This window comes from Ranitomeya imitator, chromosome 1 (assembly GCF_032444005.1).
Source record: "Ranitomeya imitator isolate aRanImi1 chromosome 1, aRanImi1.pri, whole genome shotgun sequence".
Lineage (NCBI taxonomy): Eukaryota > Metazoa > Chordata > Amphibia > Anura > Dendrobatidae > Ranitomeya > Ranitomeya imitator.
The window spans coordinates 120,145,055-120,169,899 of NC_091282.1; the positions used below are offsets into that span (position 1 = coordinate 120,145,055).

General features: G+C 48.7%; 1 protein-coding gene across 3 annotated transcripts in view; it reads left to right on the top strand.

The window, feature by feature from the left end:
* Positions 1-24,845, top strand: part of CERT1 (ceramide transporter 1) — a 76,470-nt gene that overhangs the window by 14,029 nt on the left and 37,596 nt on the right. For all 3 annotated transcript variants that reach the window (XM_069750244.1, XM_069750235.1, XM_069750252.1), the window contains exon 3: positions 16,292-16,408. In XM_069750244.1, coding sequence (XP_069606345.1) covers positions 16,292-16,408 — 117 coding nt within the window. The remainder of the gene's footprint in view (positions 1-16,291; positions 16,409-24,845) is intronic.

A 24,845-nucleotide genomic window follows, 5' to 3' on the forward strand; every position in this document is an offset into this window, starting at 1 on the left:
TAGCCTTACCGTGACTGCAGACTTGTGAGTCCTGACAGCGCGTGCCTGTGCCGAGAGCGGAGGGTGTGTGACGGCCACCATGTAATTTGCATACATGTAGTTACCTGCCGAATAGATGTGTGCGGCCTCTCTCAAACCGAGTGAATTGTGAGGTCGGATACTTCAAGTCAGAATGTGACCAAAAGTATGCAAATCGCACAATTGCAATCACGTAATAGTCCACAAGTCCTCACAAATCTCCAGACACTCTAATGCTGGACAGCCACCTTTAAACCACCATGGACAATGAGGATACATTCTATTAATGTCGATGGAAGTCCCTGCTCCCCTGGCTATGGAGTTGAGCCAAAAGCTTCGCAGCCCCTAAAGGTACCGTCACATTTAGTGACGCTGCAGCGATCTAGACAACGATGCCGATCGCTGCAGCGTCGCTGTGTGGTCGCTGGAGAGCTGTCACACAGACATCTCTCCAGCGACCAACGATGCCGAAGTCCCCGGGTAACCATCGGGTTACTAAGCGCAGGGCCGCGCTTAGTAACCCAATGTTTACCCTGGTTACCAGTGTAAATGTAAAAAAATCCAAACACTACATACTTACATTCCGGTGTCTGTCGCGTCCCCCAGCGTTCTGCTTCCCTGCACTGTGTAAGCGCCAGCTGTAAAGCAGAGCGGTGACGTCACCGCTGTGCTCTGCTTTACGGCCAGCCGGCGCTGACAGTGCAGGGAAGCAGAACGCCGGGGGACGCGACAGACACCGGAATGTAAGTATGTAGTGTTTTTTTTTTTTTTTTTTTTTTTTTTACATTTACACTGGTAACCAGGGTAAACATCGGGTTACTAAGCGCGGCCCTGCGCTTAGTAACCCGATGTTTACCCTGGTTACCAGTGAAGACATCGCTGAATCGGCGTCACACACGCCGATTCAGCGATGTCTGCGGGAGATCCAGCGACTAAATAGTTCTGGCCTTTCTGCTCCGACCAACGATGTCACAGCAGGGTCCAGATCGCTGCTGCGGGTCAAACAACGATATCGCTATCCAGGACGCTGCAACGTCAAGGATCGCTAGCGATATCGTTGTAAAGTTGTTCAGTGTGAAGGTACCTTTAGTCCAGCTGCCATGTCAGAAACTTGTGGCCACTGGACCGTTGTCCTGCGAACGTCCTACTACCTGGGATTTCTCCAGAACCTCTTCTGGTCATTGGGCTGCCACAACTTTGTGTGGGGTGTACAACAAAGTACTACTGATGAGCAGTTGTGCCAGGGTTGTCGCGGGTAGTAGGAGGTCCTCTGGGCTCTGGTCCTGGTAATCTTTTTGCTCCGTGAGGATCTTTTAATAGCTGTTAGCAAAAGGCTGTCATGTCCGACATCTACCTGCACACTAGTCCTTAATGGGGAGTGGGGAATAAGCCGCTGTCAAATACTGTGGGCGGCATCCTATTTCCCTTGAGAACCAAGAATCTGGCATATCAAAATCCAAAATGCCCAACTTTATTGGGCAAGCCAGATGAGCATTATTAGATGGCCTGATGTGTGTAATGTCTGCTGATGGAGGATACATTGGGCTGTAGATTGTGGTAGGGCGGTGCACAGAGGAATGTCCGCATACAGTGGAGAGCATGCTGAAATAATCATTGTGGAGCGCCGGTCGCATGAGGAGCAGCTGACTTTGATCACAACTGGATTTCCTCTTACATAATGACGATAAGAACCATAAGGCTTTTTCATTTGCTGGTGAAATTCCTGGCATTTCTAGGATAGTGCGATGTTTGTGCTCTGCCCTGTGCTAGTCTTGGGGCCGATAATGAGCCGTAACACAATGGAGCTCTTGTAGTGTTGTGCGGCCTGTGAATAATGATGCAGATTCTGCACCGATTATCCGCCTGTGTGCCATGTGCCTAAAAATAATCCCCATACCGGACACGGGCCATCCAGCTTTAAAGAGAACCTGACCGCTGATTCCTGCTGCGCTAAGCACAGTAGCGGTGTGCACCTAGGGCCGCCTCCGTTATTGCCGCCATATATATTCTAGTGTGAAACGCTGCAGCGGATGCTATAGATACCGGTCACTTAGTCATTCTGCCTGTTTTTACGGCAACAAGAATCATCTTTCCCTTTCTAAGGCTGAAGTTATACATGACTGATATGTTATATAATTTTTCATCAGAATTTGTTTCACCATGTGATAATTCACCCTAACATCTATTTCAGATGACCACATGCAATGTGACTACATTTGTGGGTGAGTATTGTCACTTCCCTGTCCGACCACATGTCAGAAGACCCAAACTTGCGGGCTCCTATAATGCTGGAGGTTAAGCTGGCCATTGTGATTCTGATGTTGTAGTGCAGCTTCCCATGGATGTCTGAATTGGCTCTAATACTGGGTCTCAGCTGCTGGAGAACAAGCTCCCAGGGGCTTTAAAGGGGGTTTCTAAGGCTACGTTCAGATTAGCGTTGCGCGCCGCTGCGTCGGCGACGTGACGCACGAAAAAACGCGTGCAAACGCACGCAAAAACGCTGCGTTTTGCGACGCGTGCGTAGTTTTTTGACGAAAATCGGACGCAAGAAAAATGCAACTTGTTGCGTTTTCTTGCGTCCGACGCTAGCGTCAAAAACGACGCACGTGTCGGAAAACGCAACAAGAAAAACGCATGCGTCCCCCATGTTAAACATAGGGGCGCATGACGCGTGCGTCGCCGCTGCGTTTCCCGACGCAGCGTCGGGAAACGCTAATCTGAACGTAGCCTAAGCTTTTGGCTGTCACTCTGAAACTGCAGATTGCTGAATGGTGACAGTGTGTGATGTGCGCTGTCATGATTCCACCGTATTCCCCGACTGAGTGTGCGGTCACACAACCTCGGTGTACGCTTTACATAGTTGGTTACTTGCCAACTACAGTATGTCGCTTCTCTCGATGTTCTATGACTTATATGACCAATGTGACGGCTCACCGGGCCTGGGTGACATCACTGGAAATCATGACAGTTTGCACTTTGCACACTGTAACAATTCGATCTGCAGGCACATAGTGATTACAGCCTGAAAAAACACTTACTGCGTGTGGCTATCAGCACATGTCCCAGTTGTATAGTTACGCAGACATGGATTAGAGACCGCTGCTTAGCACGTACTTTAAAGGGATTGTCCACCTTTTAGGGACTATTAATTTTACTTTATTATTGTAGTCGAGGCTAAAAAATATTTTTTTACATTTCTTTCCAACCTATGACTACAGCTTGTCTTAAACTTCATGTTGCTGGAAACAGAATGCATTAACTGAGAATGTGCCAGTGAGCTTGTGCTAAAGTCTTGACGTATTTTTATGTCTTTTATCCATCTTTTTGATCCCCTCTCAACTTATCTTTGACCACAAACAATATAAAAAAAAGTGTGCAGAGTAATAGAGCATGAAAAAGCTAGTGCAATTTTTTTTTTTAAATGAAATCCAGTTACAAATATAGTTTTTAGCCCCAGATACATACGGTACATTTTATAAAAAAAAAAAAGCTGTAATTTAGAAAAATAATTTAACACGTTAACACTGCTTTTATATAGTGCAATCATCACGACAGCCCCAGTTTAGGTTGATGCTGTCTGGTGATCAGATCGTCACTTCAGACCTCGGAAACCTAGAAAATGCAATGGAGTGATGGTATTCATCAGGGCAGTGGATTTGGAGTCCATTTTGGTGGAGTCAGTATAAAATGAACCGACTCTGACTCCTAAAATATATAATGCATTGAGTGCAGTAGTATAATGCAGGATGTGATGAAAACGTTTTCATAAAAAATTGGGGAGAGGTATGAAATGTTCTGTTCCTGATCTAAGGATCTCTGCTTTTATTTGAGATGAATCTTTGCCGCACTTTATGCACATGCTCAGTAGTGACCAGTGCTGTGGGGTCAGAGGTGAGATGAATCTGTGCCGCACTTTATGCACATGTTCAGTAGTGACCAGTGCTGTGGGGTCAGAGGTGAGATGAATCTGTGCCGCACTTTATGCACATGTTCAGTAGTGACCAGTGCTGTGGGGTCGGAGGTGAGATGAATCTGTGCCGCACTTTATGCACATGCTCAGTAGTGACCAGTGCTGTGGGGTCGGAGGTGAGATGAATCTGTGCCGCACTTTATGCACATGCTCAGTAGTGACCAGTGCTGTGGAGTCGGAGGTGAGATGAATCTGTGCCGCACTTTATGCACATGTTCAGTAGTGACCAGTGCTGTGGGGTCGGAGGTAAGATGAATCTGTGCCGCACTTTATTCACATGTTCAGTAGTGACCAGTGCTGTGGGGTCGGATGTAAGATGAATCTGTGCCGCACTTTATGCACATGTTCAGTAGTGACCAGTGCTGTGGGGTCGGATGTAAGATGAATCTGTGCCGCACTTTATTCACATGCTCAGTAGTGACCAGTGCTGTGGGGTCGGAGGTGAGATGAATCTGTGCCGCACTTTATGCACATGCTCAGTAGTGACCAATGCTGTCGGGTCGGATGTAAGATGAATCTGTGCCGCACTTTATGCACATGCTCAGTAGTGACCAGGGATGTTTGGTTGGAGTCAGGGAAATGGTGCAATCGTAGGTTTGGCTTACCGACCTCACAGCCCTGGTATAAATGGTGATTATTCACATATATGGCGGGCCAGTTAATATATAGACAGGGCCGGCTGCTCCAGGAAGGGCTCTGATCTTTTATGCCCCGATGTCTCGGTGTGTCAGGATGGTTGTGTATTAGTTTGGACACATTGTTACATGAGGCCCATTGTGCCATATTCATTGCGTCCTGCAGCTCCATTACTCAGCCTTGTCCACATCTCCGTCTGTTCCGTTTCAGGAAACGTTCAGTTGCATAATTGTCATGTGTCGGGGACTCGAAATTAGCACACATCCATATCGTCATGTTTTCCACATGAAGGTTCAGAGTGGGCCAACCACGGATTAGTGAAATCGCTGCCTGTTTGTCGCTGTCCTTGTTCGCTTTCTGAATACGCCCTAATGATGATTGACAGGCACTAGTCTGACACCAGTGACGGTACGCAGCTTAACATTACAATGCGGTACGTTGGTACCACCGGGCATTTTTTGGCAGAGGTTAAATGAGCTTTCAGCAATTATTTGGAGCCTTCATGGGTGAGTGTGTAATGAACAGGAACCTTTGGCGGTATAGTTTGTGATATATATCTACTATATAAAGCTGAATGTGTGTGTGTATGTCCGGGATTGGCATCTGCACCGTCGCAGCTACAGCCACAAAATTTTGCACAGTCACACGTCTGGACCCTGAGAGCGTCATAGGCTATGTTGTGAGGTGAAATTTTAACCCCGCGCTTTCCAATTCACCAAACAATTTTGCCCCTATCTACATAATGGGGAAAAAGTGAAAGGAAAAGTGTTGGAAGCGTCGCAGCTACAGCAACAAAATTTTGCACAGTCACACGTCTGGACCCTGAGAGCGTCATAGGCTATGTTGTGAGGTGAAATTTTAACCCCGCGCTTTCCAATTCACCAAACAATTTTGCCCCTATCTACATAATGGGAAAAAATGAAAGGAAAAGTGTAGGAGGCAAATTGACAGCTGCCAGATCTGAACAAGGGGAACTTTTAGGCCATGTTCACACAGTGCGTTTTTTACCGCGGAACCGCGGCGGTTTTGCCGCTGCGGTTCTGCAGCTGTTTTCCATGCAGGGTACAGTACACTGTACCCTATGGAAAACAGGACACACTGTGCACATGGTCCGGAAATTGTAAAAAAAAAGCCGCGCTGAATAGCTCCCGGAAAAAAGGAGCATGTCAATTCTTCTTCCTGAACCGCAGCGGTTCTGCACCCATAGACCTCCATTGTGAGGTCAAAATCGCAGTAAAACACGCAGATCAAAAATATATCTGCGGGTTTTACTGCGATTTGATGTGCAGAACCGCTGCAGCAGGAAGTGCGGGGGAGCGGGCGGAAGTGCGTGGGCGGAGTGTGGCTGCCCCCCCCGTGCTCCGATCCCGCCCCCCCCCCCGTGCTCCGATGCCCCCCCCCCGTGCTCCGATGCCCTCCCCCAGTGCTCCGATGCCCCCCCCCCGTGCCCTAATCTCCCCCCCTTATACTTACCCGGTGTCCGTCCGGCCGTCTTCTCCCTGGGCGCCGCCATCTTGCAAAATGGCGGGCGCATGCGCAGTGCGCCCGCCGAATCTGCCGGCTGGCAGATTCGCTCCAAAGTGCATTTTGATCACTGAGATATAACCTATCTCAGTGATCAAAATAAAAAAATAGTAAATGACACCCCCCCCACTTTGTCACCCCCATTGGTAGGGACAATAAAAAAATTAAGATTTTTTTTTTTTTTTTTTTTTTCACTAAGGTTAGAATATGGGTAGGGTTAGGGGTAGGGTTAGGGGTAGGGGTAGGGGTAGGGTATTTTCAGCCATTTTAGCCCTAAAAAGCTTCCTAGGAAACACAGTCTCTGCATAGAAAACTGCATAAAAAAAGGATAAAAAAACGCATCAAAAAAGGACCAAAAAAAGGACCTGCGTTTTCTGCCAAGAGCTGCAGTTTTTTAAAAAAACTGTCCTGAAAAAAAAAGGATGGAAATCCTGAACGTGTGAACATACCCTTAAAGAGTGAGAGCGATGGCGCCAAAGAGTATATACCGTACAGTTGCTAAGGTGGGGCCTCGACATGGGATACTCACCACACACGGGGATATGAACACACACAAAATGCGCCACACACTACCACGTGCTTGAACACCTGTCTATTATGTGTATGTGTGAGCTAATATATACTGCCAGGGGGAGGGCTTCCTGTTGGCTGGGGATTTATCAGGCTGCCAATTTAGCTTACAAATACTGAGGTAAAAATACTGAGCAAATAACGTGTGAACGAGGTCTAATACAGGAGGAGATGACACACAGGTATATACTATATACAGGGGAGATGACACACAGATATATACTATATACAGGAGAGATGACACACAGGTATATACTATATAGAGGAGATGACATACAGGTACATATATATACAGGAGGAGATGACATACAGGTATATACTATATACAGGAGGAGATGACATGCAGGTATATGCTATATATAGAAGATGACATGCAGGTATATACTATATACAGGAGGAGATGACACACAAATATATACTATATACAGGGGAGATGACACACAGGTATATACTATATACAGGAGGAGATGACATACAGGTATATGCTATATATAGAAGATGACATGCAGGTATATACTATATACAGGAGGAGATGACACACAGATATATACTATATACAGGGGAGATGACACACAGGTATATAATATATACAGGGGGAGATGACATTCAGGTATATACTATATATAGGGGAGATGACACACAGCAGGTATATACTATATACAGGGGAGATGACATACAGGTATATACTATATACAGGGGAGATGACATACAGGTATATACTATATACAGGGGAGATGACATACAGGTATATACTATATACAGGAGATGACATACAGATGTATACTATATATAAGGGAGATGACAAACATGTATATACTGAGGTAATGAGGTGAAAATGAGAGGTGTGAGGTGAAAATGAGAGGTGTACAGGGGAGATGACACACAGGTATATACTATTTACAGGAGGAGATGACATACAGGTATATACTATATATAGAAGGAGATGACATTCAGGTATATACTATATATAGGGGAGATGACACACAGCAGGTATATACTATATACAGGGGAGATGACCTACAGGTATATACTATATACAGGAGATGACATACAGATGTATACTATATATAAGGGAGATGACAATCATGTATATACTGAGGTGTGAGGTGAAAATGAAAAGGTGTGAGTGCAAAATGAGAGGAGTGAGGAAAAATAGTGGAGTGATCAGAAAATGACAGATGTGAGGTTGAAATGACAAGTGTTAGGGGGAATGAGAGGAGTGAGGGGGAAATAAGAGAAGTGAGGTGCTATAACTAACCACAGATATTTACTATGCCCAGGCAACGCCGGGCTCTTCAGCTAGTATATATATATATATATATATCTCTTCTAGATCTGCATCAAAGAAAGGTGATTGTATCAAAATGGCAGCAAGTTATACATCACTGGAATTAGGGTCTCTGCCCCCTGCATTGTGCTTTCTTCCAGATACCACACTGCCCCTGTATTAAAGGTTGTGTCTGGGATTACGGCTCAGGTCTATTGAAATGAACGGTGCAGAGCGGCAGACATATGGCGCTGATTTTGAAAAGGCAGCATTTTAAATTTTCAATTAACAACCCCTTTACCTGTGTGGTGTGTGTGTGTATAGATTTTGTGATTCATGAGTTCACATTTATCCCTAAAAACAACTTTTCTTTATGGAAATTCATTGATGTTAATTTTCCCTGATCAAAACGGCTGTGCCACATTCTGGACGCATCATGACTTGGAGGGGGGCTGCTGCTGATTGAGGGGGGTCTTCATTTCCTTTTTTGGTGACTGAGCAAGCCCCCTGCTCTTCACTCTTGGGGGGCGGCACAGCGTGTGCTCTAATGGCCCTTCTCTCCTTAAGACCCCCAGATGGTTATGGAGTCTCATTTGCATTGTCAAGGGGAAAAGAATGTCACTTATTTCTCTTTAGCGCCACCTGTTGGAGGTAAGAAGCCATTGTCCGTCCTTTTAACTAGTCTTTAGATGTGTTTTTACGATTTCTAGGCCAGGCCCCTTGAAGTGCATTGTTGTCCGCCCCCACCGCATTGGGCTTCTCACCCAGTGACCAGAATGTCTCCCATTGTAACCTTAGAATGACTGTGGGCTCATAATACGATAATCATGGGCATCACAGCCAATTCGGTGTAATATGCACATTTTAGGGCACAGATCTGAAATTGGGTATTAAAATATCCTGAAGAAAAGACCTAAGGGAAGGAGACGAGCGTGGAGAATGCGCTATTGTCATCTGCAGGCTCATTTCTGCCGCTCACCAAAGCGGAGGGGAAGAGATTAGCCGAAATTTTATGTCGGAACATTTTGCATTTGATCTCATCGTTCCTCTCCAGTTTGCCGGGCGCCATTCCCAGCAGCTCTGCGCCTTACTGCCTTTATGCTATTTGTGATGTCTGCTCTTTTTCCTTTTTCGGCGGGTAGAAGTGTGATCAGCGGAGATATACAGCCACAGTTGTAAGTGACTTCCTGAGCAATCCATTACAGGGCGGGTGATGGCTGTTATTACTAGGGAACAAGCCGATTTTAGATCCATTTTGCTTTTCTTTTTTTTTTTTTCCACATACTTAAGGGGCACTTATACTCTGGCCACCCCAGCCTTAAGAACTATTTAAGGGAATATACCAGCAGGTGTTTTCTATGTAATCTGAAAGCAGCATGATGTAGCAGCAGAGACCCTAATTCCAGGGATGTCACTTACTAGGCTTTGTATTGCTCTTTTAATGAAATCAGCAGATTATCGCTACACGACTAGGTGTCTTGTGCCTCCTAGTCACCTGCTCTACCCCACCCCCACCACTGATTAGCCGCTGTCTGCCTATGCACAGTGTACACACAAAGCTGCCAATCAGTGGTGTTCGCAGGGCTCAGCATTCAGATAACTGCTAGATCTGCAGCAAAGAAAACAGTTGTCACTTTCTGGACAGCATTGTGTAATCAGGGTCTCGGCCTCTACATTATACTGCTCTCGGATTACATAGCAAATGCCTGCTGACAGATTCCCTTTAGGCGTAGGTCTTTTCCTGCACTTTGTTTCTGTAGCTGATCTGTCAGCAATGGATAAATGTTACATCTGTCATCCCAAAAGGAAAAAGACCTTGCTGCTGACATGGCAGCGTGGAAAAATTCCATGTACTACCTGTCCGAGGCCGAGACGGAGCTGAATATTAAATAGTGGCCCGTGTGTGGTGCTCGGTGCTGGTCACGGCTTTATGATGTAGTTTTAGTTTGTGTTTTTGCATTAGGTGGGCCGGTCTGTATTCACCACCTATAACTGTACGCCAGGCGGCGCAATTGGCAACTTGTCAATGACAGACTGATATGCTGGAAGTTCTGGGAGCATAATACTAAGAAAATAGAGTGTGCCGAATTTTTTTCTTCTACATTGGGAGTGGTACCCTATTCATGCACCTCACTTTTACGGAGTGCCGTGCAATTATCTTTTTTTTTTTGGTACTAAAAAATAGTCCCCAGATCGTTTTCTAGACTTTCTAGTTAAAAAAAAAAAAAAAAAAAAAGCATCTGGCCTTATGAAATGTCTTGTTACTGGGGACCATACACTGCCGTTATTGGGGTTATCCTCCTATTTTGCTGGGAATTGGGGTATCGTACGTTTCGTCTAGCTGCCGAGTAACCAGCAGATGTTGCTGATCAGCGTCTGCCCCACGCCAGCTCCGCCATCTCACCAGTGTATGGTGGAAATTATCCTTTATCAACTTTAGGCAACAAAAACGGGGGGTGTCATTGGCAGTCAGTGTTATTTCTGACCTCTTACAGGGTGTATAGGCAGAGGGGGTCTCTTGGCTGTAGAAGCGGAGGTTAGAGCCGCGCCCGTCCCCCTACCCTGAGCCGTGCCACATATTTCATAGTATTGATCTGTAGTTCTGTTGTGCAGCACAATGGATAATGAAGGAGAAAGTTTCACCAATCGCTCCAGCCTAATCCAGGAGAAAGCATCACCCATCGCCCCCAGCCTAATCCAGGAGAAAGCATCACCCATCGCCCCCAGCCTAATCCAGGAGAAAGCATCACCCATCGCCCCCAGCCTAATCCAGGAGAAAGCGTCAGCCATCGCCACCAGCCTAGTCCAGGAGAAAGCATCACCCATCGCCCCCAGCCTAGTCCAGGAGAAGGCGTCACCCATCGCCCCCAGCCTAATCCAGGAGAAAGCGTCACCCATCGCCCCCAGCCTAATCCAGGAGAAGGCGTCACCCATCGCCCCCAGCCTAATCCAGGAGAAAGCGTCAGCCATCGCCCCCAGCCTAATCCAGGGGAAAGCGTCACCCATCGCCCCCAGCCTAATCCAGGAGAAAGCGTCACCCATCGCCCCCAGCCTAATCCAGGAGAAAGCGTCAGCCATCGCCCCCAGCCTAGTCCAGGAGAAAGCGTCACCCATCGCCCCCAGCCTAATCCAGGAGAAAGCGTCACCCATCGCCCCCAGCCTAGTCCAGGAGAAAGCGTCAGCCATCGCCCCCAGCCTAATCCAGGAGAAAGCGTCACCCATCGCCCCCAGCCTAATCCAGGAGAAAGCGTCAGCCATCGCCCCCAGCCTAATCCAGGAGAAAGCGTCACCCATCGCCCCCAGCCTAATCCAGGAGAAAGCGTCACCCATCGCCCCCAGCCTAATCCAGGAGAAAGCGTCACCCATCGCCCCCAGCCTAATCCAGGAGAAAGCGTCACCCATCGCCCCCAGCCTAATCCAGGAGAAAGTGTCACCCATCGCCCCCACCTAGTCCAGGAGAAAGTGTCACCCATCGCCCCCAGCCTAGTCCAGGAGAAAGCGTCACCCATCGCCCCCAGCCTAATCCAGGAGAAAGCGTCACCCATCGCCCCCAGCCTAGTCCAGGAGAAAGCGTCGCCCCCAGCCTAATCCAGGAGAAAGCGTCACCCATCGCCCCCAGCCTAATCCAGGAGAAAGCGTCACCCATCGCCCCCAGCCTAATCCAGGAGAAAGCGTCACCCATCGCCCCCAGCCTAATCCAGGAGAAAGCGTCACCCATCGCCCCCAGCCTAATCCAGGAGAAAGCGTCACCCATCGCCCCCAGCCTAATCCAGGAGAAAGCGTCACCCATCGCCCCCAGCCTAATCCAGGAGAAAGCGTCACGCATCGCCCCCAGCCTAATCCAGGGGAAAGCGTCACCCATCGCCCCCAGCCTAATCCAGGAGAAGGCGGCACCCATCGCCCCCAGCCTAATCCAGGGGAAAGAGTCACCCATCGCCCCCAGCCTAATCCAGGAGAAAGCGTCACCCATCGCCCCCAGCCTAATCCAGGGGAAAGCGTCACCCATCGCCCCCAGCCTAATCCAGGGGAAAGCGTCACCCATCGCCCCCAGCCTAATCCAGGAGAAGGCGGCACCCATCGCCCCCAGCCTAATCCAGGGGAAAGAGTCACCCATCGCCCCCAGCCTAATCCAGGAGAAGGCGTCACCCATCGCCCCCAGCCTAATCCAGGGGAAAGCGTCACCCATCGCCCCCAGCCTAATCCAGGGGAAAGCGTCACCCATCGCCCCCAGCCTAATCCAGGAGAAAGCGTCACCCATCGCCCCCAGCCTAATCCAGGGGAAAGCGTCACCCATCGCCCCCAGCCTAATCCAGGAGAAGGCGGCACCCATCGCCCCCAGCCTAATCCAGGGGAAAGAGTCACCCATCGCCCCCAGCCTAATCCAGGAGAAAGCGTCACCCATCGCCCCCAGCCTAATCCAGGAGAAGGCGTCACCCATCGCCCCCAGCCTAATCCAGGAGAAAGCGTCACCCATCGCCCCCAGCCTAATCCAGGAGAAAGCGTCACCCATCGCCCCCAGCCTAATCCAGGGGAAAGCGTCACCCATCGCCCCCAGCCTAATCCAGGAGAAAGCGTCACCCATCGCCCCCAGCCTAATCCAGGAGAAAGCGTCACCCATCGCCCCCAGCCTAATCCAGGAGAAAGCGTCACCCATCGCCCCCAGCCTAATCCAGGAGAAAGCGTCACCCATCGCCCCCAGCCTAATCCAGGGGAAAGCGTCACCCATCGCCCCCAGCCTAATCCAGGAGAAAGCGTCACCCATCGCCCCCAGCCTAATCCAGGAGAAAGCGGCACCCATCGCCCCCAGCCTAATCCAGGAGAAAGCGGCACCCATCGCCCCCAGCCTAATCCAGGAGAAAGCGTCACCCATCGCCCCCAGCCTAATCCAGGAGAAAGCGGCACCCATCGCCCCCAGCCTAATCCAGGAGAAAGCGTCACCCATCGCCCCCAGCCTAATCCAGGAGAAAGCGTCACCCATCGCCCCCAGCCTAATCCAGGAGAAAGCGTCACCCATCGCCCCCAGCCTAATCCAGGGGAAAGCGTCACCCATCGCCCCCAGCCTAATCCAGGAGAAAGCGTCACCCATCGCCCCCAGCCTAATCCAGGAGAAAGCGTCACCCATCGCCCCCAGCCTAATCCAGGAGAAAGCGTCACCCATCGCCCCCAGCCTAATCCAGGGGAAAGCGTCACCCATCGCCCCCAGCCTAATCCAGGAGAAAGCGTCACCCATCGCCCCCAGCCTAATCCAGGAGAAAGCGGCACCCATCGCCCCCAGCCTAATCCAGGAGAAAGCGGCACCCATCGCCCCCAGCCTAATCCAGGAGAAAGCGTCACCCATCGCCCCCAGCCTAATCCAGGAGAAAGCGGCACCCATCGCCCCCAGCCTAATCCAGGAGAAAGCGTCACCCATCGCCCCCAGCCTAATCCAGGAGAAAGCGTCACCCATCGCCCCCAGCCTAATCCAGGAGAAAGCGTCACCCATCGCCCCCAGCCTAATCCAGGAGAAAGCGTCACCCATCGCCCCCAGCCTAATCCAGGAGAAAGCGTCACCCATCGCCCCCAGCCTAATCCAGGAGAAAGCGTCACCCATCGCCCCCAGCCTAATCCAGGAGAAAGCGTCACCCATCGCCCCCAGCCTAATCCAGGAGAAAGCGTCACCCATCGCCCCCAGCCTAATCCAGGAGAAAGCGTCACCCATCGCCCCCAGCCTAATCCAGGAGAAAGCGTCACCCATCGCCCCCAGCCTAATCCAGGGGAAAGCGTCACCCATCGCCCCCAGCCTAATCCAGGAGAAAGCGTCACCCATCGCCCCCAGCCTAATCCAGGAGAAAGCGTCACCCATCGCCCCCAGCCTAATCCAGGGGAAAGCGTCACCCATCGCCCCCAGCCTAATCCAGGGGAAAGCGTCACCCATCGCCCCCAGCCTAATCCAGGAGAAAGCGTCACCCATCGCCCCCAGCCTAATCCAGGAGAAAGCGGCACCCATCGCCCCCAGCCTAATCCAGGAGAAAGCGGCACCCATCGCCCCCAGCCTAATCCAGGAGAAAGCGTCACCCATCGCCCCCAGCCTAATCCAGGAGAAAGCGGCACCCATCGCCCCCAGCCTAATCCAGGAGAAAGCGTCACCCATCGCCCCCAGCCTAGTCCAGGAGAAAGCGTCACCCATCGCCCCCAGCCTAGTCCAGGGACGTTCTGTGCTGGAGGCCGAGGAGCTGGGTCTCCTCACACATTCTCGCTCCCTGCAGTGTCGGCCTCCCTTGTTTTCCTTTTCTATAACCTCAGCTATTCAGTGAATGATGGAACGGTTTTCTTAATGATCCCGCCGCGATGTCCCTGTGTTGCTACTGGTAATGTTTGTGTTAGCAGTTTGGATGTTGTGGCGTTCTTCTGTATGTAGTGCCGCCGCTACCGATGCCAAGCTGCCAAAAGCCTGACATCATGCCCTGGTGGAAACTTCAAAGAAAGGCTCCTCGCCAGCTCTGCCAACAACACTGGCATTCATCTCCCTTGTCAGCTGGACCCTTCTGCGCAGAACAGACTTGAATTTTAATACAATCTGGGTCCAGCAAAAAACAAGTCTCTGCAGGTATCATTTCCTCTACAACCTAGGACCAGTGGTCATGGCCACCTCACCCACTTATGGGCCGGTCGTACTGAGCGGTTTACTGTATCCCTGCTGTAGACCATCAGTCTGAGGAGTGAGGTCTGACCTCCGGTACGGCTGCTGACAGCCGCACATCCCGGCCCCAGGTGTTCTCCAAGCATCTTGGGCATGCTCGAATATGTCTGTCCGCGCAGCTGCATGTTTTGTGACTGTTCGGCCGTCCCTGCTTGTGTTACCGCTGTCTAACCGCCTCGAATCATGCAGCTGCGGGGACCCTAACATATTCAAGCACGCCCAAGATGCCCAGGTAACACCTTATACAAGCCCAATCGCTCCTCACTACCTGTAATGTGTCAGTTTTGTTGCTTGGCAGCTGACGAGTGCTACCTGTGGTCATTGAGGACTTTTTATTCATAGCCCCCTATTCAGGTGTCTCTTCGACCTGTATTGATCGGTATACCTTTTTCTTTACTGTATGGAAATAATGAAGGTTGCAGATATTGAAGGGGTTGTCCACTGCTGACATCCCCTTTTCAATGCATGTTTCCCCTCCTATAACACTTTTACTTGCCTCTGATGCTGTTACCATTTGCAATGGTGGCTACACTGGCTCTCCAAGGGATCACGCAACCTCTGCTGCTAATCACTGCTGCCTTCACTCTCCCCGGCTTCAGACGAATTGCATCCATCTGGAGGAAATGAAACAGCTGTTCTCATGTATGTGATTCATCCTAAGGCATTGAAGTGAAGCCAGCACTGATAATGTCACGCAATCCCTGAGGCCAATGTCATGCAATCACTGGGGGAGTCAGTGCTGATACTGCTGGAATGGCATCAGAGGGGAGTATAGGTGTGTATTTTACAAGGGGGAACATGGGAATTGAGAAGGGGTGTGTGCCCTTTTTTTTTTTTTCCCCCTCTGGGTTTTTTAAAGACCTTTCCCCCTTGCTGTGTAACTGTTGGCTACCTTGTTCTCGGTCAGATTATCATTCCTTTTCATCATTATTAACTGGCCATCTAATGTGTATGTGCGGGGCCTCCTGATTCTTCCCCACAGATGACTGTTTTATTTTTGTTTTCTGATCCTTATATCCGTGACTTACTGCGCTCTCCCCATAGAAGACTTGGCCGAGCATTCCCTCAGGGACTTAGGAGACAGCTGTCAGCGGAATAAGAGTTATTCCTGAAAAAAACAGCTAGCCCTTATCCATTGGCTAGGAGTTGGATTTTACTTTCCCCAGCGATCAGAAAGTGGAGACCGTCTTAAATGATGTTGAATCAGCCACGCACTGTATCCGAGCCAGAAATTGTTAGAGACTTCTGTAAATGGCCAATTATATGTCTCTGCTGTCGCACGCAGTCCTATAGACAATGAATGGAGCAGAGGTTGATCATGTGCACCTCCACTTCATTCAAGATCGGGCCGAACGTCAGCAAGATTGCTCCCGTATCCCCTGTGCTGGTAGCCTCCGGACATGGTGACATACTTGTGTGTGAATTACAGCACACGTAATTACACGTGTAGTTCGGGTGTTACTTACGTGGCCGCAGTCGCACATTTCTGTCCAGTGGTTTTTTAATGAACACTACCGGAAAGGTTTCTATTGTGAGTAGACATCAGCCCTAACGCTCGTCTACTTAGCAGTAGAGCTGATTTATGGTGGGATTGGTGCCTTATTTCTTCATATTTTGTTTTTTTCAGCCCCATGAATTTGATGAATGCCGTTTTGACATCAGTGTTAATGACAGCGTGTGGTACCTGCGCGCCCAGGACCCGGAGCACCGGCAGAGCTGGATCGATGCCATTGAGCAGCACAAGGTAAGCCTGCACATAATACATGTAACAAGCTGGAGGCCTCCTTCCCGTCTGCCGGAGTGGCCGGTGGGTGCAGATCACAGGATCACTAGTTTGATTTGTCTCTAACTAGTGATGAAGCGAATGTGCTGGGATAAGGTGTCATGCTCGGGTGCGAACACGGTCTCCGGCGTGCTCGGAGAATTCGCCCTCGTGGCTGCACGTCTCATGGCTGTTTGACAGCTGCAGCACATGTATGGATTATCTGTAAAGCTAAGTTCACATTTGCATTGTGCGGTGCAGCGTCGTCGACGCAACGCACAACGCAAATGTGAACGCATGCACAACGCAGCATTTTGTGATGCATGCGTTCATTTTCTTTCATGATTTTTGGGGCAGAAAAAACTGCAACATGCAGCGTCCTCTGCGCCCTGACAGTTGCGTCAGTGACGCATGCGTCACAAAACGCAAGAGCAACGCATGTCCATGCGCCCCCCATATTAAATATAGGGGCGCATGACGCATGCGTCGCCGCGGCTGCCCCCGACGCAACGCTAACATAGCCTTAGGCCGTCCCTGCATGTGTTGCAGCCGTCAAACAGCTGCGGGGACTCTGAATACACCCGGTTATCACCCGAGCAGAACACCTTATCCTAGCACATTCACTCATCATTATTTCTAACTAATACTGTAGGTGATAAAAGGATTTTATTTCTTCTGCTTTTGGAATCAGTCAGCGCAAGAATTAATGCAATTTGATTCACCGGTCCATCAGTCACTTTAGAGATCTGTGGGCGCTGGACGGGAGCCCTGAGAACCACCTCCTGCCACCCGGCAGCTGCAGCACTTCTTTTGATTAGCTGGCCTGGTGACACGTGCATCTTTCTGTATTGATGCGGTTACATCAAGCTGGCAGGTCAAAAGAGGAGCCATGGATTTCCTGGAGATAGGAAGTGGTCCTCAAGGCTCCGGTCCAGCAGCCACAGATCACTAAGCCCATAGACCAGGGCCTGTATTGCCCCAACTCTAGCCAGTCTCCAAACTGAAAGGCTAGCCACCATTTATACAGATTAGTATTGGCTTCTGTCGGGCTCGAGGGGGGACCTGCAATCTTATGGTGGTTCTAAACTAAGCTGCAATATTATCTGCAAACTCTAAACAAGAATTGTGTAATTGATGAAAGCCAGATCCCAATGTCCTGAATTAGGGGCATTCTCATTCCTGTGCTTTTATGTAGAAATTAGGACTTTTTTTGATAAATTTTGACTCCTTTGAAAAGTTGCGCAGCAGAAGCTGAGTAAAGCTGGCCATTGTCATGAGCAGTGAGGGGGCTGACCGCCGTAAGGTTGTCCAGTGCTGCCACGAAAAAAACCAAAATATCTGATCCAGAAGGGGGTGAGGGATTCTTTGCACAGCATTTAACAGAGCTACATGTTATGAGCACGGCGGATTAAAGTTCCAACAGGTTGAGGTGGTCAATGATTGTTAAATATGTGATATCGCTGCTTTGTTGTAGATACGGCGCCACACTTGTTCGTGGGCGTGTGTGGTATTGCAGCTCTCACACTCCATTTAATGGTGCTGCTGAGCTTCAATACTGAAGGTGGACCTTGAAGTGGCATATGGTGTCTGGTAGAAAACCGTGCTTTTTCATCAGTGTTTAGATGTTTGATGGCTGGGAAGACCCCACTGAACTAAAGAATGAAGGTAGCCAACTCGCCTGTGTGAGTGGAGCGCTGGCGTGTATGCTGGACCACTGTTCCATTCACTTCTATGGGACTGATAAAGTGGCAATCTATGTCTGCCCTGTATACCTGAAAGGAGCTGGACACATGACTACCCTCAATCCATTGACTTCTATGGGACTGACATAATGGCGATCTATGTCTGCCCTATATACCAGAAAGGAGCTGGACACACGACTACCCTCAATCCATTCACTTCTATGGGACTGACATAGTGGCGATCTATGTCTGCCCTATATACCGGAAAGGAGCTGGACACACGACTACCCTCAATCCATTCACTTCTATGGGACTGACATAGTGGCGATCTATGTCTGCCCTATATACCGGAAAGGAGCTGGACACACGACTACCCTCAATCCATTCACTTCTATGGGACTGACATAGTGGCGATCTATGTCTGCCCTATATACCGGAAAGGAGCTGGACACACGACTACCCTCAATCCATTCACTTCTATGGGACTGACATAGTGGCGATCTGTCTGCCCTGTATACCTGAAAGGTGGTGAAAACACATACCCTCAATCCATTCACTTCTAAGGGACTGGGAATGTGCAAACTCTTTGTAATAGTCCGCAATCAGGAGAAGCGGCTGTAAATGGCCACTAGCATAGTTCTCATGTGTTGTCTGATGACGGGACTCCATAAAGTAATTTACCATGTGACCCCCGGTGTAGATCCCATAGGGCAGAGCTGGGTGACGGCTCCGCTATACGGGGCCCATTGTTCTGTGTTTTCTAGGCTTGTCAGTACAATGGCTGTGAAGGCATGAGGCGGTGCAAGGCTTGACCTGCGGCCTATAGGACTGGGATAATGTTTTGGTCAAGTATTGTACTCGATGGCGTATTAACACTTCAGAAGATACATAGGATTTAATGTGTTAATGATGGATGAAAGGAGGCGGCCGCGGGTTTCTGCCTCCGCAGTGAATGGTCACGTAGTGATACAAGATGTTGGACACAACAATCCCTGATATTTTTTTTATTTTTTTTTCTCTTCCGCCCTCTTGGAAACAACAAGAGATCCTTGTGGACTTTGCTTTCAGACTGATTTCTATTCATGAGCTTCGTGTAAACTTGTGTCTAAAAAGAGCAGTCTTGGCTCCCGTCCCAAGGCTCTGCAGACTGGATGAGCAGGATAGACTGCTGGGGATTAGATAGGAGAAGCCTGCGTTACCAGGAGTCCGGGACACCGCCGATCCATAGCAGCAGGCGGCCTTGTGGGCGAACCGTCCCAGACAGCGTCCTTGTTACCCACAGAGACAAGGGCAGTGCGGAGAAAAGGTGGATTTCTGAGTTTTATTACCATGCAGGCATTGCAGATGTGTCATGTTATATTTAATGGGGTTGAGAAAGCTTGCTTCTATAAGCTGTGGGTATTAAAAAAAAGCAAAGTACTACTCACTGTCCCCAGGTCCAGCTCTGAGACCCTGCTACTGCCAGTCTCTGCAACGCTGACATCACATCAACAGCGCTGCAGCCAGTCACTGAGCTCTCCGTGCCTCTGCCTGTGTAGACCACATAAGCCACTGAGGTCACAGCAGCTGTGGAGACACTGCATTGGTCCCAGGGAGGGTAAGTAATGTTGGTTTAGTGGGCTTTTTTTTAATTACATTTAAAATAACATTTTTATTTATGATTTTTATTTTTGTTTTATTTATGTATAGCGGAAGTTTTTTTTTTTTTTAAAGGGGCAACCCCTTTAAGCTTTGATGTCCTTGGCTTGCTGGCCTGTAGAGCAGGACGTTCAGACCTTGCCGCTTTGAGGACTAGCGAGTATTCTACAAAATGGCCTGTTCAGTTTTCCCCATTCCAGACCCTACACAACTCCTTTTATTCACTGCTTGTTCTGAACTATTGATAGTGATGAAATGTACAATTGGTGGAGAAAGGTTGGACTTGATGGACCTCAGTCTTTTTTTTTCAACCTATGCAACTTGATATATTTCTGATGGGCCATAAAGGACTCTGGTAAAAAAAAATGTCAAGGGTCGCTACTTTAATAGTATATTAATCGGGGGGAATCATGTTCCTGAAAGAGCATAACATTTGTATCCCAAATTGCGGATATGGTCCGTTGTCATGGTATAGTAGTTTTGTGACCTGTTATTGACAAGTGTCAAAGTGTGGCCATAAATATATAGTCAAAAACTGAGTTGGATCTAAAAAGTGACAATATACCAGTCTAAACCATGAAGGATTGATTCTAACCCATGTAGGTCTAAGTAGGACACTAGACAGACAGCCCCAACGCGCGTTTGGCAGGGGCTTCCTCAAAGGGCCATTCTGATAAGCTGTAGTGGCTCTCCCATCAGGCCATATAAACGAGGCAGTGTGGGACCCCCTCACTATACTGGAGAGCTGCGAACAATCACTACTCCCTTCATATATTATATAAATGCCCATTTAATATCCGCCCTATAATGCATTTACCCCACAGCGGCCACTACCGGGACAATGGCAAATTCTCTTCAGAGACCTCGTCTTTCACCCCCTACCCACCAAGGCCAAATTATATTTTGACACTTAGTCTTTCAGCCTAGTCTTATATGCAAATTGCCTCTTCAGAGAAAAAGAGGACTTAAACTCTATAGTGCCACCTGTTGGAAGTAGCGATCCTACAAGTCACAATCAACCCTTTAACGGTGCAATATGACTTAGGTTAAAAGCCAAATCAGTATCTCAATTCGCAGACAGTGTTTCAGGCTGTTGGCCCTCATCAGTGTGATGCATGAGAACTAATTTGGCTAGGTGAGAGGCTCTGGACTGGGGTCTAAGGGGTAACATTTCTCCTTATGGAGAGTGACATACCAGCTCTGGCTTGTCAAGGTAAGGAGGCTTATTCAAGTCACAATCAACCCTTGCACGGCGAATAAGCCTCCTTACCTTGACAAGCCAGAGCTGGTATGTCACTCTCCATAAGGAGAAAAGTTACCCCTTACACCCCAGTCCAGAGCTTCTCACCTAGCCAAATTAGTTCTCATGCTTCGCACTGACGAGGGCCAACAGCCCAAAACACCGTGTCTGCGAATTGAGATACTGATTTGGCTTTTATCAAAAGATATATTGCACGACTCGTTAAGTCATGATTGTGACTTGTAGGATTGCTACTTCCAACAGGTGGCGCTATAAGAGTTAAGTCCTCTTCGTCTCTGAAGAGGCAATTTGCATATTATATTTCCCAGAGGAGCATTGCACGGCGAATAAGCCTCCTTACCCTGACAAGCCAGAGCTGGTATGTCACTCTCCATAAGGAGACACGTTACCCCTTACACCCCAGCCTAGTCTTACAAAGGCTTGTAGTTTTGAAGGACACCATACACTTTACCATGCAATCTACTGAACAACGGCCAGAAATTCCAGGTGTGGTGAAATGATGAAAAATGCACATTTCCACCATAGTTTTTAATTTTTTTAAAAAATTTTTTTTATTTTTTTCCTTAAGGGTGTATTCTCAGGGCCTCATTTTTCCTATAGGAAAACGCCAAAGCTAGTTTGGTCTTCCAAGCAGAAGAACGGACCAGCCACTTCCATTAGCCGTTTTGCGTCTTTTAAAGCCTGAAGTGGTTGAAAGAAATGGTAAAAGACGAAGCATACGCACAGCAAGCCATTTTGACGTTGTTCTGCATGTGTTCGTTGTTTTTGATGGGTTATTTTTTTTTAGTACATTTTCAGGCAGGTTTCAGGTGGGATCTGCCTGACAGATGTCGTATTATCTTACACTACCGGTTTGATCTGGAAACATGGTTTTGTCAGGTCAGTGCAATTCAACAACTATTTTTACATTTCATTTTTAATTCTTTCAGGGGCGTTAAATTTATTTTTCTACCAAAAAACGAACATTTTTTTTTTTTCCCCGTCAGTGGATCTGTTATGGAGCAGAGCTATGTGCATGAGGCCTAAAGCTGCAGACGGGAGAGATGCCATAGACCCGGTGCAGAACGGGCGGCGTGCCTTAGGCCCAGCGCTGTGTCCTCTCCCTGCCTCTCGGCTCCTCTCGGTGGCAGGAAGTCATTATGTCTCGCCATGTCCTTACTTGGTCTCTTTTCTAAACAAACACATGAGAACTATTGATCTGCAATCTCCGATGTCATCCTGCACCATACACAGCGGAGACTTCAGTAATGGAGCAAATGCTTTCTAAAATGTCAGCAATCGATACCCTACAGATCTGCAGCTTGTGACGGCCCCGAGTCGCCAGCTATACACACAATCTAGTGTTACACAGCACCGTCTTGTATCAGGAAGAACAAGCGACTGTGGACGTGGTCTCCTGCCGTGTCAGCGGGTGGGGTACACACGGGAGGCCGAAGTCTTGCACGACATCACCACGTCGCTCCATGGGAGACGTTTCCTTTCCCGATCCTGATGGACAAAGTCCTTGTTTGGATGCACATTGACCTTTGTATGTGAGATACCACTATTACACGATGGAACAGATTTACTGTCTAATTTTTAGACAGTCTGAATTAAGTCTTAAAGGAGTTATCCATTATTGCATTTTTTTTTATTTCAAAAGGCAAGGACTATGATAAAATAACGATTGTAGACACTCTCCTCCTCTCCCCACCAGGGATTCGGTGCATTCTGCTCCGGTGCTGCACTCCACAAGCCATTACCGTGCTGCCCAGATGTCACAGGACCACAGCACCAGTTAGATGACTACAATCGGGCATCATAAGTCACCTGACCACTTCAGCCAATCGCAGGCCTCAGCGGTCATGTGACATCTAGACCTCACAATTCTCTCTTCTGGAGCCTGCACCATCCCCCGGGGTGGCCTGCGCTGGATCCACAGGTGTGACAAGAGGCGACTATTTCTCTGTTTCTTATTACCCTAGTTTGTCTTAATAAAAAAAAAGGTTTGGACTGTCCCTTTAAAATGTGATCGAAGGCAGTTAATTGATGTAGCTGGTCCCATTCCTGCTTTCCCATAATTCCCGGGTGCCATTGTAGAAATCTGGACATGTCAGGGAAGTATTTTGTAGACATTAATTTTTGGGGAAATTTTATAAAACTGTTATTTTATCATGTCGGATGGGAAACCATTACATTTCATAGAAAAAAAAAAGATTTTTATTAATAAATTACTTCTCACAAATGAAAGGAGAAATAGAGGCGCGTGCTTTTTTTTAATGAAGTGGGCACCTGTTACACCAGCGCTGGGAGATCCGGGCCTCACGTTCCACCCGTTTCCCCTGATCACATGGATACGTGTTGGCTGCTTTTCATACAGCCAGAAATCCCAGTGGGCGATCAAACATCGATGGAACTGGACTAATATGTGCGGGGCAGAGGCAGCGCGCACGGCAGGGGCGTATCTCCGACCCGAGAAGGTTGCAGGGACACTCGTGTATTAGCCTTCCTAATCTGTGTAATCCCCCCAGCCGCTTGCCTATTCCAGGTACACACATTTACCAGGATGACCCCTGGGGACCCCTCTGTGCATCGTACCCCAGACCGCTTCTCCTGTATCTACTTGTGACACGTCTCTTCTACCCAGTATTTGTATGTTCCCCATAATATAGCCATTCTGGAGCATGTACTCATTCCTCTCGCCTTCCTCCTGGCACTGTGTGGCCATTTTCCCCATTGAGGATAACTAGGTAGTTTATATTGTTGTCTGCATTGTGGCATGGAAGGTGGGCGATATCCGCTCTGTAGGGCTCTTATTCAATTACAGAACCACTTTACGTTTTGGAGTTCAGCTACTCCAGGACAAGATGGCTGCAGGATAAGGCTATGTTCACCTTGTGTTTTACCCCATGTTGAGGCAGTGGATGAAACGTGGTAGACCGTGGTAGGCATAACCCAAGTCCGAGCGCTGGATGTGACGTCCCCTACAGCTGGCACTGATGCTGCTGCGTGGTTTTGGGTGAGCACCAATCTGTAGGTGTGTAATGTCCATGACCCGGCCACAATGGTGTTCAGGGGGAGTACTGGCCTTGGTTTTCCCTCTCCATGTTGTAGCTGTAGGATTTCCCCTTGCGATGAGTTGACAACATTCCTGTTTTACTAGTCAGATCTTTCCTCCGTCCATTGTTGTTGGATTATATTCCGGCTCTGAATAATGCAGTGTGTGTAATCTGGAAAGGGTGTAAAGTGAAGAGTTTGCTCCCGCAGCCGGGCAAGGACGTGATTTCCTGCGGATCCAGGGTTTACCCTCCTATGACTCACGGACCATGTGCCTCTGAGTGTCGGAGGACACGTGCTGCTGCGTCTGTAGAGATGACACATGCTCGGCATAGGGTCGGTCATAGGGCGCACTCACTTACTGGGGCCAGGTATGGATGACGGTGCCCGCACAGGTGGATACATGGCACAAGATGCCTGGTGTGTGTGTGTGTGTGTGTGTGTGTATATATATATATATATATTTTTTTTTTTTAAGACCTGAAAGTGATGTGATCGGGTCCTAGAGCACCGGTACCATCTCCAACCAGCCATGTATGTGGCCCACTATTACACCATCGAATGCCGAGCTTCGCCCCTTTTAAAACGTCTCTGAGCTGTCTATGTAAAGCTCGGCGTGCGAGATCCCAGGAGCGAGGAGTCGATTCACACGTTATCTGGGTCAGGTACAGACATTAGAAGCCTCTGGTTTTCTGAGCCGCTTGTTCCTGTGAGGACCCTCCGGACGACACATATTTGCCGTCTCCAGCTCGTGCGTCATCCTCCCATCTGACTGCGCTGCTTAATCGGCTTTCGTCCTGAA